The sequence below is a fragment of the Hippocampus bargibanti genome, linkage group LG10 (genome assembly GCF_051943395.1).
Source record: "Hippocampus bargibanti isolate YZ-2025 linkage group LG10, ASM5194339v1, whole genome shotgun sequence".
NCBI classification, from domain to species: domain Eukaryota; kingdom Metazoa; phylum Chordata; class Actinopteri; order Syngnathiformes; family Syngnathidae; genus Hippocampus; species Hippocampus bargibanti.
In genome coordinates, this window is record NC_142743.1 from 4017456 (window position 1) to 4033598 (window position 16143).

Here is a 16143-nt window from a genome sequence, read left to right on the forward strand (position 1 = left end):
TGTTTGCAACCATCATTCATTCACGGGGGGGGGGGGGGGATTAGGGGGGTCGCGTGTCCACCAACATGAGAGGGAACTTGTGCCATTGTGCGTGATTGCAACCTCCCCACCTACCCCCCAGCTGTATGCTAATTCAACTCGCACCTGCTCTTCTCTCAATATGCGCGCGCCCGAGGCAGCGCACAACACACGCGCACAGACACACGCCCCCCGCCCCCAAGCATTTGGACACATCTGGCGCGTGCCCGTGGCCGGGGTAAATGGATGTTTGTGACGTCTCTGCCCGGTGTGTCTTCCGCTGGCTGGCTTCGTGACGTCACGGGGGGCGGGGCGATGGTTGGCCGCTTGGGGATGTGCAGTGAAGGAGCTCGACACGCCTTCAGACGCCGACAGTCTTGTACGCCATCTGCCACGAGTTGCCCCCCCCGCCTCACCTCGATAACCGCGCTTCCTTCACCCCCCGCGCTACCAAGCTCCGACTCACGTGTCTCGTTGCCCCAATGTCCGGCGACTGCAAGCATGTTAAGGAGCTGTAACGGTATGGGCCCTCAGGGGCCATATGGTGGACGGGGGGGCAAAAAAGAGACACCACATGGCGGCTCGTGGGAACGTAAACACGGCGCCTATCACACGATATCGATCAGATGACGTGTCAGAGGGGGGTGCGATCGCACAAGTTCGCCACCCCCCGCGTGCATTAATGATGTCATCCCGTGTGACAATGGCTGGCGCGCTTTCCGCCCCCTTCCTCCTCGCCCCCCTTGTGTGTCAGCGGAACACCTCTTGGGAAGCCACGCGCCTCATTTGCATATTCAGCAAGGAGGTTGCCAGTCTCGTCTCGCGATAATGACTGGGGGGGGGGGGCAGGTTGGTCTGTTGACGAGGGAAACGTTTTAAAAAGACACACACATGCTTGAACTGCAACTTGCCAAACTCTAACTAACCTTTGTATGTTTTTTTTAGATTTTTTTTTTTTTTTTTTTTTTGGGGGGGGGGGGCAAAGCCTGGGGTTGACGTCACGCCACCATGATTGATTGATGGCCACGCCACCAAAGACCAAGTCTGCTCGCTTTGTACTTCCTGAATACGTTTTGGGAGGAAGTCGGGTGTAACATCTGACTTACGACCAACTCGACTTACGACCACGACCTCCAGACCCTATTTTTATTTTTTTTATTCTACGCCTGGCAATGCAACGCGCTAGCAGGCCGGCAACCCGTACAACAATTTTTGCCATCCAGCATCTCACTCTCTCACAGCAATCGACCGTGTGATGGCACCCGAGGGGGGGAGTTTGCGAGTCATTTAGCCTCTGAGTCTCTATTCAACATTTTGAATGGATTTCAACTTACGACCATTTTGACCGACGACCGTACGGTCGGAATGGAACTCGGTCGTAAGTTGGATGTTACTTGTATTTTTCTTTCAGAAAATGCCCCCCCTCAAAAAAATGGATGTCATGAAAATATTTGATGGGCAGGAAGCCGGTTGGTGTGAATTGAGGAAGTCCTGCCTCCCTGTTGACTTTGCGTCTCTCTCGCATCTGCCTTGATTTGAACAGATGCATACACCTGCCCCCCCCCCCCCAAACCCCCCATGCCCTCCGCCTCCCAAGCAGCCTTTCAAGCCTCCGTGGGAGCCCGGCGGCCCCACAATGGAGAACAGGGGGGGGGGGGGTGTGCGGTAACCAAATACGGCCTATCCCCCCAGGACGAGACAGGCGCTCTGTGGAAGGCACGGGGAACAATCTGCTGTCCCACTGCTCATTTTGGGTAGGGGGGGGGGGGCAGGTGGACTGGGTGGAGGAATCAGGGGGGGTGCAGGGGGGTTGTCGAAAGACCAGGTTCCACATAAAAAGACGTGCGCCAGTCCATCGCTCGGGCAGCGGTGGTTAATGGCGCCATCATAGCCCCCCCTCCATCCCCCATCCCCGTTCCCATCTCTCAGCTGCCACTGCAGGACAGAGGATACACACGCATCTGTTGTGCCCCCCACCCCGAAACACACACACACACACACACACACACACACGCACACGCACACACACATTGTGTCCAGCCCGCCTTAGCGTAGCGGGCCACACCTTAGGAATGCTCCCCGTCCCTGGAGAGAGCTTGTGGAGGGGGGGGGGAAGGGAAAGGAAGGACCTGAGTCTGGGGGGGCGTTCAGAGTCCATCCAGTTCCAGAGAGCCCCCCAGGGGGAAGGCTCTCTCTCTCTCCATTGTGACAAGAGGGCCCCTGCAAGCTGGGCCGCCAGCTGCCACTGCTGCAGCGTCATGTGCCCCCCCCCCCCCATCTTCAGCCCCATCCGCAGCATTAAAAAAGGAGTTGTTAAAGCAACATTTGGGTGTGGGGGGATTGTGGATGACAAACTATCCACTGGCTGCCAATTCAATGGCTAAATGCTAAAAAAAAAGACCCCCCCCCCATTTGCCACCCCCCTTTTAATGATACAGATCCAGTTTGGGGAAAAAAAGTTGCAGTGAAAGAAAGAAGATTTTATGGGGAAATCCGAAGGGGGGGTTGGGAGGGTCACGTTCTCATGCTTGCTCGGAAAGCAGGCGCAGGCTTTTGGGAAGAGGGGGCGGGGGTCAAACGAGACAGCAACCGTGGCACACGCCTGTTGACCGAGCCACAAAGCAAAAGTGTGTGACCCCCCCCCCCCCAACAAACATGTATCTACTATTGTAAGCTGTCTAGCTGTTGGCTATCTGGCTAACTATTAGCTGTTTATTTTCTATCCATTAGCTAGACAGCTGGCTCGCTGTTGGTAATCTGGCTATCTATTAGCTATTTATTCGTTATCCATTAGCTAGCTGGCTAGCTAATAGCTGTCTAGCTGGCTGGCTGTAAGATGGCTAGCTGTTGGCTATCTGGCTAACTATTAGCTATTTATTTTCTATCCATTAGTTAGACAGGTGGTTAGCTGTTGGTAAACTGGCTATCTATTAGCTATTTATTACCTATCCATTAGCTAGCTGGCTAGCTGTTAGCTGTCTATCTGGCTGTCTGTAAGCTTTCTAGCTGGCTAGCTGTTGGCTATCTGGCTATCTTCGCTATTATTCGCTATTTATATATTATCCATTAGCTAGCAAGCTTACTAACTATTTTAGTTACTTTGGGGTTGAGTGAACGCTGGCGTATGTGGTTTGCCGCTGCTCACCCACAGAAAAACTTTATCCTGTGACTGTAAAGTGAACATGAGAGTTTTGAAAGGTGCTTAGAAATGAAATTGATTATTATTATTATTATTATTATTATTATTATTATTGTCCTGCCAAGACATAAGTGCAATCCTGTTGGACCTCCTCAGGACCCCCCTCCCCACCAAATCAGCTGATCCCGCTCGGCTTTCCCACCCGCCTCATGTTTGTTGTGCTGGCGCCGTTTCGACATGAGCAAAGATGGGAGGGGGCCTTAAAAAATGATGGAGCCTATACTTTGATGGACAGGCAGCCATCTTGGTTTTTTTTCTTGGATTGTTGTATTTTTTTTGGACCAGATACCAAAACAAACCCAAAACCGGCATCACTGCCCCTCGCCAAAGGTGGAAATATTGAAAACCCACTGGAACAAGGTGCCAGGTGGACATGGCCCGACAGGTTGTCGGGGGAGGGGAGGGATCTAGCGGCTGGCGGGGTCAAGCCCGCGTGTCCTGGGAAAGTTGCGCTCTTCATTGAAATGCGCACATGTTGCGGCCTTCTGCGGGCTGCGTCAATGCTGCACGCTGACAGATGGCCGCGAAGGGGGGGAGGGGGGCATCACTATGGAACCCCCCCCTACCACCACCACCACCACCCACGCCCGCCGCCCTCAGGGAGGGAAGCGTGTCTCAGCTGATCCCAGCATCAGAAAGAGACGTGCACGTGCGGGAGAAGGAGGAGTCTTCGCACGCGTGCGTGTGTGCGTGTGTGCGTACGCGCGTGACAAAGAAAGAAAGAAACAGCCCCCAAAGTTGACAGTTGCCCCCTCCCCCCTTCTTTGTTATACACGCGCGCGTACGTTTTACATTGGATTACAAGTGTTTGTTGTCCGGGACGCTTTGTTGTGACGTCACCAGAAGCTGTATTTTACATTGGCAAGTGTTTGTTGTACGGGATACTTTCTTGTGACGTCAACCCAGAATAGTAGTCCAATTTGGAGGGAAAACCTAAACCTAATTAACACTAACCAACCCTTACAGCAACCCTAACCCTTTACATTGGCAAGTGTTTGTTGTACGGGACGGTTTCTTTTGACGTCTACCCGGAAGAGGAGTCCGATTTGGAGGGAAAAACAAGTCACTCTGGTTTCATTTGACTCCATTGAAGCACAGTGTCCTGCTATTATGTCAAAGCGATTTATGAATAACAGGGAAACTTGTTGAGTTTCTTTTTTGGTTGGGGGACTGGCGGGTTCAAAGTGTACCACCGCCGTAAATTCGCGGGGTGGTGTCGGGCAATAAAAAATGGTGCATTGGCAGGTGTTAGCCGCCAGAGGACGCCCCCTCCTTGTTACAACTGTGGAGCCGCCTGCCGAGATCACAACACAAACAGAAACGACGTCTTGAATCCACCAGTGGATTTCGGGATTCGTTCTCCATGTGACATTTATCTGCCGGGATGTAAAAAAAATATCACATTTCACTGTTGTCACATTCATTTTGGTGCATGTTTGGTTGCCCACGTGGATGGTTGTTTAAAAGCAGGGGCTGGCAGTGGAATTCATCGTGAGGCCTTCAGTAGTCTTCTTCTTTTCCTTTCGGCTTTTCCCTTCAAGGGGTCGCCACAGCAAATCAGTGTCCTCCATCTTTAGAGGTTTGATCCGCATGTTTGTTTTGGCCAAGCTTTTACGTCGGATGCCCTTCCTGACACAACCCTCTGTATTTATCCGGGTTTGGGACCGGCACAAGAAGACATATGTCCCTTTGTGGCTACAGAACAAGCAACTTGCTCAGTAAAAGGCTTCCAAACACAAAATGGTAGTCGGCACAGCAACATTTAAAAAAGCAAAAAACTATACTCACCATTTGATGACAATGCTCTGATCTTACCGTGAAATGGGCATCTCTTTCCTTACATTACAAACAGAACCAGTATGATAAATCGACCATTGCTATGTGTGGCTAAGGGTGTTTCTGTGGTGTCTAAGCAACGGTCTCATGGAATAGAAGCGGTTGAAAAACTTCTGTTGATTTGGATTAACGAAAAGCAGCGAGCAGGGGGCCGTATGAGTTAGGGTATTATTAGTGCGAGTGATATTACTACACGTCCACTAGAGGGAGCTGTTGGCCAGGAAATTACTTGTGACTTTAAGAAACTGATGAAATACGGTCATTAAACTGTTCAAATTTTACTATGAAGGTGTGGATTCATTTGTAACCTCATAAAATTGCATGGTAATTTGTTATTTTTGCTAACTTTGTTGCTGTCCTACCTTTCTTAATGATGTCCATCTATTCTTGAAAAGCCCGTCTTGAGAATGTCTTGAACAGTAAATAACCAAATCTATTTCTTCTCTTCCTTCAGCCATTGTGGCTTGACAAAACCGCTCTTAAATCCACACATCAATATATTTGCTTATGCAGCTCGCTACAGATACAGTGTGCTAGCTATGACCAGTATGCACTTATCACTAGCGGCTAGTTACACTATGATTGACTAGCGACCAGCCAATCATGTGACTAGCCAATCATAATTTACGAAAACTCTGACGCTTCCACTGCCTCCCAGCAGGTCTTGGGTTGCCAACTCCAACTATGATTGGTTAAAGGACAACCGACGTCTCCGGACAAGTTGTGTCCATAATTTGTAAAATGGCTTCAAATGATTTCTACTGAGCGTATTTTATTAAGATTCCACCGTATATAGCTATAGTTTACGTTTTAAGACTCGCTCTGAATATTCAGAAAGTCTTGTTTTTCAGTTGGTGACGAGTCCGTACGTGACGTCACGAAGGGACCGTCCCCCTGACCTAAAAAAGACACATTTTAGCAGTCCTTCCATCACGTCAATGTATTTTGCTTTACATGTTTGGTCTGAGAACCGTGTTGCACCCAAAAGCCGCCAGAAGAGGGCATCCGAGCTCCATATAAGGAATTTATCAGCCTGTGGAAGTGGAGGTGGCCACTGGAGGTCGCCATTTTGTGCCTCTTTTTTTTGGGTGAGAGATTTTCCCCAATGTTCGCCTCAAAATGGCACATATAATTCTCTAATCGATTGCAAACATGTATGCTTTCCTCTTCAGAACTATTTGAATCATATTCATAACTGGATGTGTAACAAGAAAGCATATTCTCCAAATCTGAAGCCATTGTTTTGATTCACAAGCAATGCAAGACGTCTTGGCGTGACGTCACGAACTGGGAGCGGGACATTCTGAAAATGCCCAATTCGTAGCTCATTTTTTTGCAGATTTTGGACACTTTGTCATTTTTCTTGGTGTTTTGCATTTGACTAAAAATATCATACTGCGTGTTTTGGGTATTTTAGATGCTATAAAACGTTTTTCTGATGTCTGTTAAAAAAACAAAAAAGTGACGTCGGTTGTCCTTTAAAGCAACAGTTTTATCAACATAGATTTTTAGGCTCCAGGGCCTGCAGAACTGATGGTGAAGGCACCCAGGTCGATTTCTGACCCTGGTCACAAATGATGGTTGAAATGTGATTGTTTCAATGCTTAAATATGAAAACATACGTCTGGAATCTGCGCAACAGGGGAAAGAAAAGCAATGAAAGCAACATGAAAGACAATTTGGAATTATTTCATCAGTATTCATGGAAAAATAGAATTCACATTAGTCCGTGATTCCGATATTTTAGGCCAGCAGAGAAGGCCTTGCAGGCCCTTACAGAGCAGTTTAAAAGTGTGTTTCTGTGCAAGACTTCTGATGAGGGTGTGTGCACCCTGCATAAGCTCCTTAGCATAGCTCCTTAGCACCAATGCCAATCAGGAGAAAGCTGCCCCCCCAACACACACCCTCACTAACATTCTTTAGCGTCTTCACACCCGTGCAGGATGCTGGAACTTTAACGCTTCCTCGTTTCTTGTTGTTTTGTCTCGTGATGCTACCCAGAGACGCTAGTGGCCCAGAGCCCCGTCGGGTGTCGCTGCCGCTGTCCCCGGCCAGTCGGCGCCGCTTACCGCCGCACTTGGCCCTAAGGCGGCAACGCTCGGCCGCCGCGCCCGAGCGCCGCGTCAACTGCGTCTTGGTGGGAGACGGCGCGGTGGGCAAGAGCAGCCTGGTCATCAGCTACACCACCAACGGCTACCCCGCCGGATACATGCCCACCGCCCTGGACAACTTTACAGGTATGAGCAAGCATTGGGCTATCTCAAGCTAGGTTCGCATAAAACCTCGAAGCACCCACGTGGGCTGGTTGCTCACGTGGGTGCTTCGAGGATACTATAATTGCCCAAAATTCAATGATTTATGACCCCCCTAAGCTAGCTCAAGCTAACCTAGCTTGAGCAAGCCCAGTGCTTGATAGCTTATGCTATGCTAACCGAGCCTGAGTTAACCCAAATTCTTCATAGCTTATTTTACGCTAACCTAGCTTGAGATAGCCCAATGCTTGATAGCTTAGACTATGCTAACCTAGCTTGAGCTAACCCAAATCCCTGATATCTTATTTTACACTAACCTAGCTTGAGCTAGCCCATACGCTTGATAACTTATTCTACGCTAACCTTGTTTAACATAGCCCAAATCCTTGATAGCTCATTCGACATAACCTAGCTTGAGCTAGCCCAAACGCTTGATAGCTTATTCTTCGCTAACCTTGTTTAAGCTAGCCCAAACCCTTGATGGCTCATTCGACATAAGCTTGCTTGAGCTAGCCAAGTCACCGTTAGCTTGTTTCTCCTTTAGCCTATCTTAATATGGCTCAAATGCTTGATATCTTATTCTACCGTAATCTAGCCTGAGCCAGCCCAAATCCTTGATAGCTTATTTTATACTAACCTAGCTTGGGCTAGCCAAGTTCCCTTTAGCTTGTTTCTACGCGAGCTTATTTTAAGGAAGCCCAAATGCTTGATATCTTAGTCTACACTAATCTAGCTTGAGCTAGCCAAGTCTCCATTAGCTTGTTTCTACACTATTTTATCTTAAGATAGCCCAAATGCTTGATGTCGTATTCTAAACAAATCTAGCTTGAGCTAGCCAAGTCCCCCGTTAGCTTGTTTCTCGACTAGCCCAAAGGCTTGATATCGTATTCTACGCTAACTCAGCTTGAGCTAGCCAAGTCCCCATTAGCTTGTTTCTACACTAGCCTGTCTTAAGCTAGCCCAAATGCTTGATATATTATTGTACACTAGTCTAGACTGAACTTGCCATGTCCTCGCTAGTTTAATTCTACGCTAGTTGAGCTTTCCTGAGCAAGCCTTTCTCCTCAGCTGTGGTGGCGGTGGACGGGACACCAATCAAATTGCAGCTGTGCGACACAGCGGGACAGGTATAAGGCGCAAATGTACGTCATCTTCTTCACCTAATGACTGCCTCTGTAACGCGAATTCTCCCTTTTGTGCCGTCATAAAAGAAATGGGGAGTTCGCGATGGATCCATCAATGTAAGTATTCCATCCTCAGCCAGCCACCGTATGGGATGAATCACTCTTAGCTTTGCAATTTTTATTTATTTAGTTTTTAGCCGCACAAACTGTTTTGATATTTCAAAAAAATTAAAGCTCAGATACTGTGTAGACATATACTCGCTCGCTAGGTAGCTTGACAGATGAGCATGAAATTTCACAAATTTGATTTGCTTTTGCGGACTGAATAAAATGATGTGGCGGGCCAGATTTGGGCCCTGGGCCTTGACTTGGACACCTCAGATGAAAGAGATCAGCCAAATAGCTGAATAGAAAGAAAGCTAACTAGCTCACTTGCTAGCTAGCTTGACAGATGAGCATGAAATTTCACAAGTTTGATTTGCTTTCGCAGGCCGAATAAAATGATATGGTGGGCCAGATTTGGCCCCCGGGCCTTGACTTGGACACCTGTGATGTAAGGGATCAGCCAGATAGCTGAATAGAAAGAAAGCTAGCTAGCTTGCTTGCTAGCTAGCTTGGTAGATGAGCGTGAAATTTCACAATTTTAATTTGCTCTCGCAGACCGAATTTACTGATGTGGCGGGCCAGATTTGGGCCACGGGCCTTGACTTGGACACCTGAGATGTTGTATTTGAATGACAGAAGAACCCATGTTGACCAAGATTGGTTCCTTGCAGGATGAGCTGGAGCGCCTGCGACCGCTCTGCTACCGAAGCGCTGACGTCTTCCTGTTGTGCTACAGCGTGGTCCGACCGGCTTCCTTCCGCAACCTGACCCGGCGTTGGGTGCCCGAGATCCGTCGCCACCGTCCCGACGCGCCTCTTGTCCTGGTAGGCACCCAGCTGGACCTGCGGGAAGACGTGCAGGTGCTGATCAGATTGGCCCGCAACCAGGAGCACCCAGTGGGGCCGGAAGAGGGCCGGCAGCTGGCCCAGCAGCTGGGCGCCGCCAGTTTCGCCGAGTGCTCGGCGCTGACGCAGAAGAACCTTAAGGAGGCGTTTGACGGCGCCATCCTGGCCAGCATCCAACAGACACAAAATGGCGGCGGCGACGGTAGCGCCGGTAGCGGGTGGCCGCGGGGACTGACCCTTGAGAGGAAGACTCCCGACAAGATCAAAAAGTTCTCGGAGGCTTGGCGGAGGAAGATCCCGTGTCTGTTGGGGGAACACAATTGTGATCAGCTGAATGCGTGATGAGTCCAAGACACTGACTGGAGGAAAGATGCCACAATTAGCCATCTGTCTCGCTAGCTAACTAGCTTGCTAGCCACTGTGCTCTCTCGCTTTATCCCTCTAGCTAGCCAACTACCTTGCTAGCCACTTTGCTCTCTAGCTTCATCCACCTAGTTAGCTAATTAGATTGCTAGCCACTTTGCTCTCTCGCTTTATCCCCCTAGCTAGCCAACTAGCTTGGAAGCCACTTTTCTCTCTAGCTTTATGCTCCGAGCTAATTAGCTTGCTAGCCACTTTCCTTCTAGCTTTATCCCTCTAGCTAGCCAACTAGCTTGCTAGCCACATTGCTCAATAGTTTTTATCCCCCTAGCCACTTTGCTCTCTAGCTTGTATCCCCCTAGCTGGCTACCTACCCATCTCTCCTTCATCTAGAGTGCACAACCAATTAATGAATAACTGGTTCTCAAATTTGAAGTCAAGAATCATGAGTTTTATTGTGGTTGACATGGGACCATTTTGACAAGTCTGATTTCCTTTTGCATGCCCAAATAAAATGTGGCGGCCCGTATTTGGCCACGGGCCTCAACTTTGACACCTGTGTTTTAACTGGAGAGGGACGGCTACACAATGGAAACATAGTGCGTATGTGGAACTGTTGCGGCTCGGAATTGAAGCGGATTGACATGGGACAGGAGATGTCAAACAATCTCTTTTCATCAATGGATGCTAAAGCTTTGTGTTTGCTTCAACATTTAGCTTGTAGCAGACATGCACATTCCACCATGACGTCCCTGATCCACTGGTAAAAATGAGGCTTTGATCCTTTTCTCTTTCATGTAGAAGAGGGTACAGCAAGTGCTGAAGAATGAATGACTATGTGTCTTTATGTTGTCATATTATTAGTTGTATTTTGTTTTTTTGTTGTTGTTGTTTTGACTTCAAAAGTGCGCTGTGACAGTGGCTGCCTTTGCAGCAGTTCCTCTAGTTTGTTTTTCTACTACTTACTTTCCGTTTCTTTTCATTTCATCACATTGCTGCTGTGAAATGTCAATTTATCCACTGCCAGAGCTCCGGAATGGGCTGGAGAGTCACGGGTCAAAGGCATAACGTTCGCCAAGAAGGCAGATGCTTACCGCTAACAAGTTGAGGAGGTTGAGAGCAGCGACTGCAGTTGACTTGAACGTCATCCGGGCGTGAGGTCACGATTGTCAGTCTAATTGGAGGCGACCAGGACCACCTGGGCGGGATTACGTGGCCAGATGGCACCTGACGGCTCCTGTCGCTCCTTCGCTTTGCTTTATCCGCCGCCGCTTGTGATTGTACCTCATGCGAGAGCCAGCGGGGTGAGCAGGATTAGGAGCATAAATGTCACACTTAACCTTATGATGTCGGTTCTTCATCTTGTTGACGTTGCTACAAATTGCAAAGGTGGCAGTCAAATCACATGCACGAAACGACACAATTTTCACGTGAAAATATGAGTTGCTCATTTTCAATGACATCCTTTGAATCCATTTCAAACCCCATGAACACTTCTGCAACTATACCCCCCCCCCAAAAAAAATGTAAGTACAGTATCATCAAAAGTACTTTTGAACAAAATGTAGTGTAACGTCCGGTGCTTGTGATTTCCGTGTTTGGGGGCTGGGCTAGTAGTCGGGGAAGCATGATGTCACGGAGAGAAGGGAGGACCCGACAACTAGGAGTCCGCGAGAGAGCCTGAGTGGAATGACTGAGCGCGATTTGTGACGATAAATGTGACAACTACTCCAGTTTTGTTTATTAAAAAACCGACCCGCTATTCCAGCGACTATGTGCATCATTTGTCACGCAGAGGGGCATGACAGTATATTATCCACAAGTACGTTCGTTGTACTGCCTTTCATACCTTTGCTGCTGTGTTACTTCCGGATAGAGTGAACGCTGGCGCGAATGGCTGCCGTTGCTCACAAAGATATGTACATCGCTCAACTTTATCTCTACAAGAACAGTATGTCTCAAGCTAAGTCACAATACTACTCTGGACTCATTGACTCAAATACTGGAAATACTCGGGCTCTCTTTTCTCTTTATAACAGAATCATTCAACCCCCTGTTTCTCTACCCCCACACTTTTATTCCTCTGACACCTGCAATTCTCTCCTTCTATTCTTTTCTGAAAAAGTCAACAAAATCCACCAGCATCTTGGCTCCTCTGTACCTCCACTCCCCCAACCTTCCTACCGCCTCTCATCGCTTATCTTCTTTTGATCTCCCTCATTCCTCTACAACAGGGTTGGGCAAACTTTTTGACTCGTGGGCCACAATGGGTTCTAAAATTTGACAGAGGGGCCGGGAGCATTTGGAGGGAGTGTTTGGGACGGATATACTAAACCTTCGGACGGATATACTCAACCTTCGAGATTGTAGAGTCTACAATCTTGAAGAATTCTTCCTGTTAATTAGATCCTCTCCCAACAGTTCTGGTCAAATCCTGCTTGCCATCTCTCCTTCCATTCGTTTCAGCCGTTATTCACTCCTCGCTGTCCCCAGGAATCGTCCCTGTCCCCCTCAAAACGGCGGCTGTCACACCAATTCTTAAAAAGCCTGGATCTGATCCCACTGACCTCAAGAACCTTTGCCCCATTTCTGACCGTCCTTTTATTTCCAAAATCCTAGAAAAAGTTGTGTACTCTCAGCTACACTCTCACCTCTCCCAGAATCATCTCTACGAACCATTCCAATCTGGTTTCCGCCCCCTCCACAGTACAGAATCAGCTCTCTTAAAAGTCACGAATGATATTCTTTTGGCAGCTGACGCCGGTTTACTCTCCATCCTCGTCCTTCTTGACCTCAGTGCAGCTTTTGACACCATTTCTCATCCCATCCTCCTTGACAGACTTTCCTCCATAGGGATCACCGACACGCCCCTACGCTGGTTCCACTCTTATCTCTGTGGCCGCTCTCAGTTCATCCAAATTGTCAGGTTTTGCGAGGTGGTGAAGGCGGGTGCGGATCCCAAAACGCCGACAGGAGGGGGCAGGAGGTTGTGTTTAACAAATTGTATTAAAATAAAGGTCAGCAGGAACAAAATGTAAAACATCAAAATCATCTGAACAGAAAAAAGTATCAAAAGAAATCCAAGTGTAAAAGTCCGCCAAGGTTAAACAAACACATGCACAGCATACAATGCATGCGATTGCAGACAAAGCATGCAACAAACAATGAACCAACACCGGATGGTCGTGCCGCCAGTCCTTTTAAGTGTCACTAATTAAAATGACCAGCACCTGCGAGGCTGCAGGCAGGGCTGACAGCGCCACCCGTTGGTCACCAACCAGATCATGACACAAATGAACTCCTTCACTTCACAGTCCTCTCCTGTATTGTCACGTCCGCTCGAGGAGTGGTGACAATACTTGAGGGACGACGGAAGGAGTAAGGATCGGATACGAAATACACAGTGGTGACAGTGATTCCAATAAAGAGTCTTTACTGAGACACATCAAACATAACAGAAAGTCAAGAACAAGGTAGGAGGGCAACGGCAAACAGACCTGCGTGCGGAAGGGTGACGGGGGACATCCAGGAATACACCGACAACGACAGAACGGTAAGTGAGGCTTTTATAGTCAGAAGGCACAATCAAGGAAATGGGGACCAGGTGAGTGAGTCAGGGGAGGGGCCCGCTCAAGGAGCAGAGGAGGAAGAGACAGGAGGGGAGGGGCCGCTCCTGGCGACGATGAGGATGTGACATGTATCTTCTGGTGTGCCCCAAGGCTCTGTCCTGGGACCACTCCTCTTTATCACCTACCTTCTTCCCCTTGGCAATATTCTAGACCAGGGGCCGGGAACCTTTTTGACTAAGAGAGCCATAAAAGTAAAATATTTAGAAATGTTTTTCAGTGAGAGCCACACGCACGCGCGCGCACATACAAACGCTCGCGTGCGCGCGCACACACACACGCGCGCACGAGCCGCCACTTTTCAACAAAATATCAGAATGTAGTATTTAAAATAACTTTGTGATGGTACTCACCGTTAACATGAATGGTTATCCGTTCCTCGTGATTGGTAAAAATCCAGGCAAACGATCGGAATGAAATTCAACTTGCTGGTCATGAGGCGAAGTTACTGCTAGCTAGCCTGCATACGGCTCATAAGCTTCCACACTTGCTATCTGCAATCTACTTCTCGCAGAAGTATGTTGATGCTAACGTTAACATGGGGATTGTTAAAATGTCACTGACATTCGACTGTTTCATCGATGGTATTGTATCATTGCAAATTAGAATCAGAACATTTTCTCTCCTCTAATGCTCCGGTGCGTTGAGGCTGAAGTGCACTAGTTGGGCTCATTTAAAGGGGCGTTTACCTGTTTCAACATGACGGCCACTATCATCCAATCAAAATGGCGCTTTCGGCCAACCTAGATCAGTGACATCCAATCAAAATTGCACTTTCCGCCAACTGCAGCCCCAACGGGAAATGAACGGTGAAAAAACGAAAATATGTATTTACTTTTATCGACGAGCCATATGCAATCATCAAAAGAGCCATATATGGCTCGCGAGCCATAGGTTCCCGACCCCTGTTCTAGACCAATATCCTTCATTTTAAACCTTATTTTTAACATTTCCTTTAATGAAAAGGTTTCTTCAGCCGTCATCTGTACTTCTTTGAAGTTGTCGGTCGTTTCGCTTCTTATCCAAGAAACTTTGTCAGCAAACTAAAGTCTTACTGGTAGTTTAGGCCCTATATATATATATATATATATATATATATATATATATATATATATATATATATATATATATATATATATATATATATATATATATATATATATATATATCCATACTGTCCAGACATAGCGGTGCCGGACATAGCGGTGCCGGACTCTGCTATGATAGGTCCCTGCTCTCAGGTTGGGGGGAGAGAGGTCTACTCCCTGCGGGTCCACTGATTGTTCCTATTGTTCTGACTAACGACTGGCCTGATTGCTGATTACTAGTGGGCCTCAATCGGCAGTACATATGCCCCTAAAAGCTAGCAACCACTCATTTGACGACAATGAGGTTAAAATCTTAGCGAAAGAACATAGATGGTTTGAAAGGGGAGTAAAAGAAGCGATTTTCATAAAACAACTAAATCCTTCACTAAACCGATATGGTGGGGTGAGGTTCAATTTGGATCGTTCGTACAACAGCCTGCTTAGGCAACATAGGATTAGTCATACTGATGAGGTGATACCGGAGGAAGTGGGGCAATCGGCTAAGAATTTTTCTGTAGCATTTGTCGTGTCGGTCTTTGCCTTAATAAAATATGGAAAAATCACCCCACTGTGGTCATCAGTAAACGCTATTGGATACCTGCAGCCTTTTCTATCTGTTGGTTGTATAGGACCGCAGAGGTCTGTGTGCACTAGCTGTAGCACAGCTGCATCTGCTTGTCTGTTCCTGCTCTGTGTCAGCTTGCCCTGTGTGCATATTTCACAGTTTTGATTGGGCTCACGTTTCCCTCTTATAAACACCTCTTTAACCACCTTCTCTAATTTAGCAACATCTTCAAAATTACAATGACCAAGTATTTTGTGCCATGTTTGGATATCATGACAACCATACGCTTCATCAACATTTTCCTCTTCCATTGTGTTTAGGTAATACATCCTACCATACATCTCTTAAGATGTATGGTAGCTCCTTATGCTTCCTTATGGTAGCTGCCTTTTTGGAGTGAGGAAAGTTCTCAATACAAACTCACAACCCATGGTTTGTCCTTTCCAGCATAATGCTCACGGAAAATCTCCAGTGCTCTTCCCCCGTCACGTTTTGTGTCCCTCATTACCAGCGATAGGCTCTTATTGTCCAGACATTGCACCAACTCTGCATATGCCTCTCCATTCTTAGCCTTATCTTCGGCGAGAGCTTCTTCACCGTCCTCCTCTATGTCCGGGACGCCCAAAATAACATCTCTGAGGCCGCACAACTCCATGTGCGCCAAGAACCTCATCTCCCGGAGCTCGTAATTTTTCTCGTAGCCATCGAATATAAGCCTGAACCACCTTTGGCCTGTGGTACTGGGCCCATAACCTGTTGCGCAAATCATTCTAGCGTTTAAACAGTCACCAAGATAGTAGTTTACCTTATCAATGGCTAATACTCACGAGAGAATAATGATGCACAGCCGTGTCAATCATTGGTCTGGGAATTTAACAAACATTTATTCTGCGCATACTCATAAAAAGGCTATACAACATCCGGGTATTACATGATTAGCTCGTTCAATCAGTGAAATTACCCCAATCACATATTTGCCACCCACACACACACTCAACAGAAGGGCTGCCGTTGCTCACGCACGCTAAAAAAAAGTTCTTAGCCGGTGACTGTAAAGTGTCCTTGAGAGTTTTGAAAGGCGCCTAGAAATTATTATTATTATTATTATTAATATTATTATTATTA

At 47.5% G+C, this 16143-nt stretch overlaps 1 protein-coding gene and 1 long non-coding RNA gene across 2 annotated transcripts; one reads left to right on the plus strand and one right to left on the minus strand.

The window, feature by feature from the left end:
* The first annotated feature begins 4167 nt into the window (after positions 1 to 4167).
* Positions 4168 to 10851, plus strand: LOC148892171 (cell division control protein 42 homolog). The gene is made up of 4 exons (XM_089005524.1): positions 4168 to 7290; positions 8374 to 8432; positions 8517 to 8546; positions 9206 to 10851. Exons 1-4 carry the CDS (start codon positions 6921 to 6923, stop codon positions 9719 to 9721), a joined length of 975 nt encoding a protein of 324 aa, XP_088861650.1. The 5' UTR covers positions 4168 to 6920; the 3' UTR covers positions 9722 to 10851.
* Positions 9238 to 10972, minus strand: LOC148892172 (uncharacterized). The gene is made up of 3 exons (XR_016116150.1): positions 10834 to 10972; positions 9616 to 9682; positions 9238 to 9376 (listed from the first exon to the last, which is right to left on the minus strand). It is a non-coding gene; the product is annotated as an uncharacterized LOC148892172 (long non-coding RNA).
* Positions 10973 to 16143: the final 5171 nt, after the last annotated feature.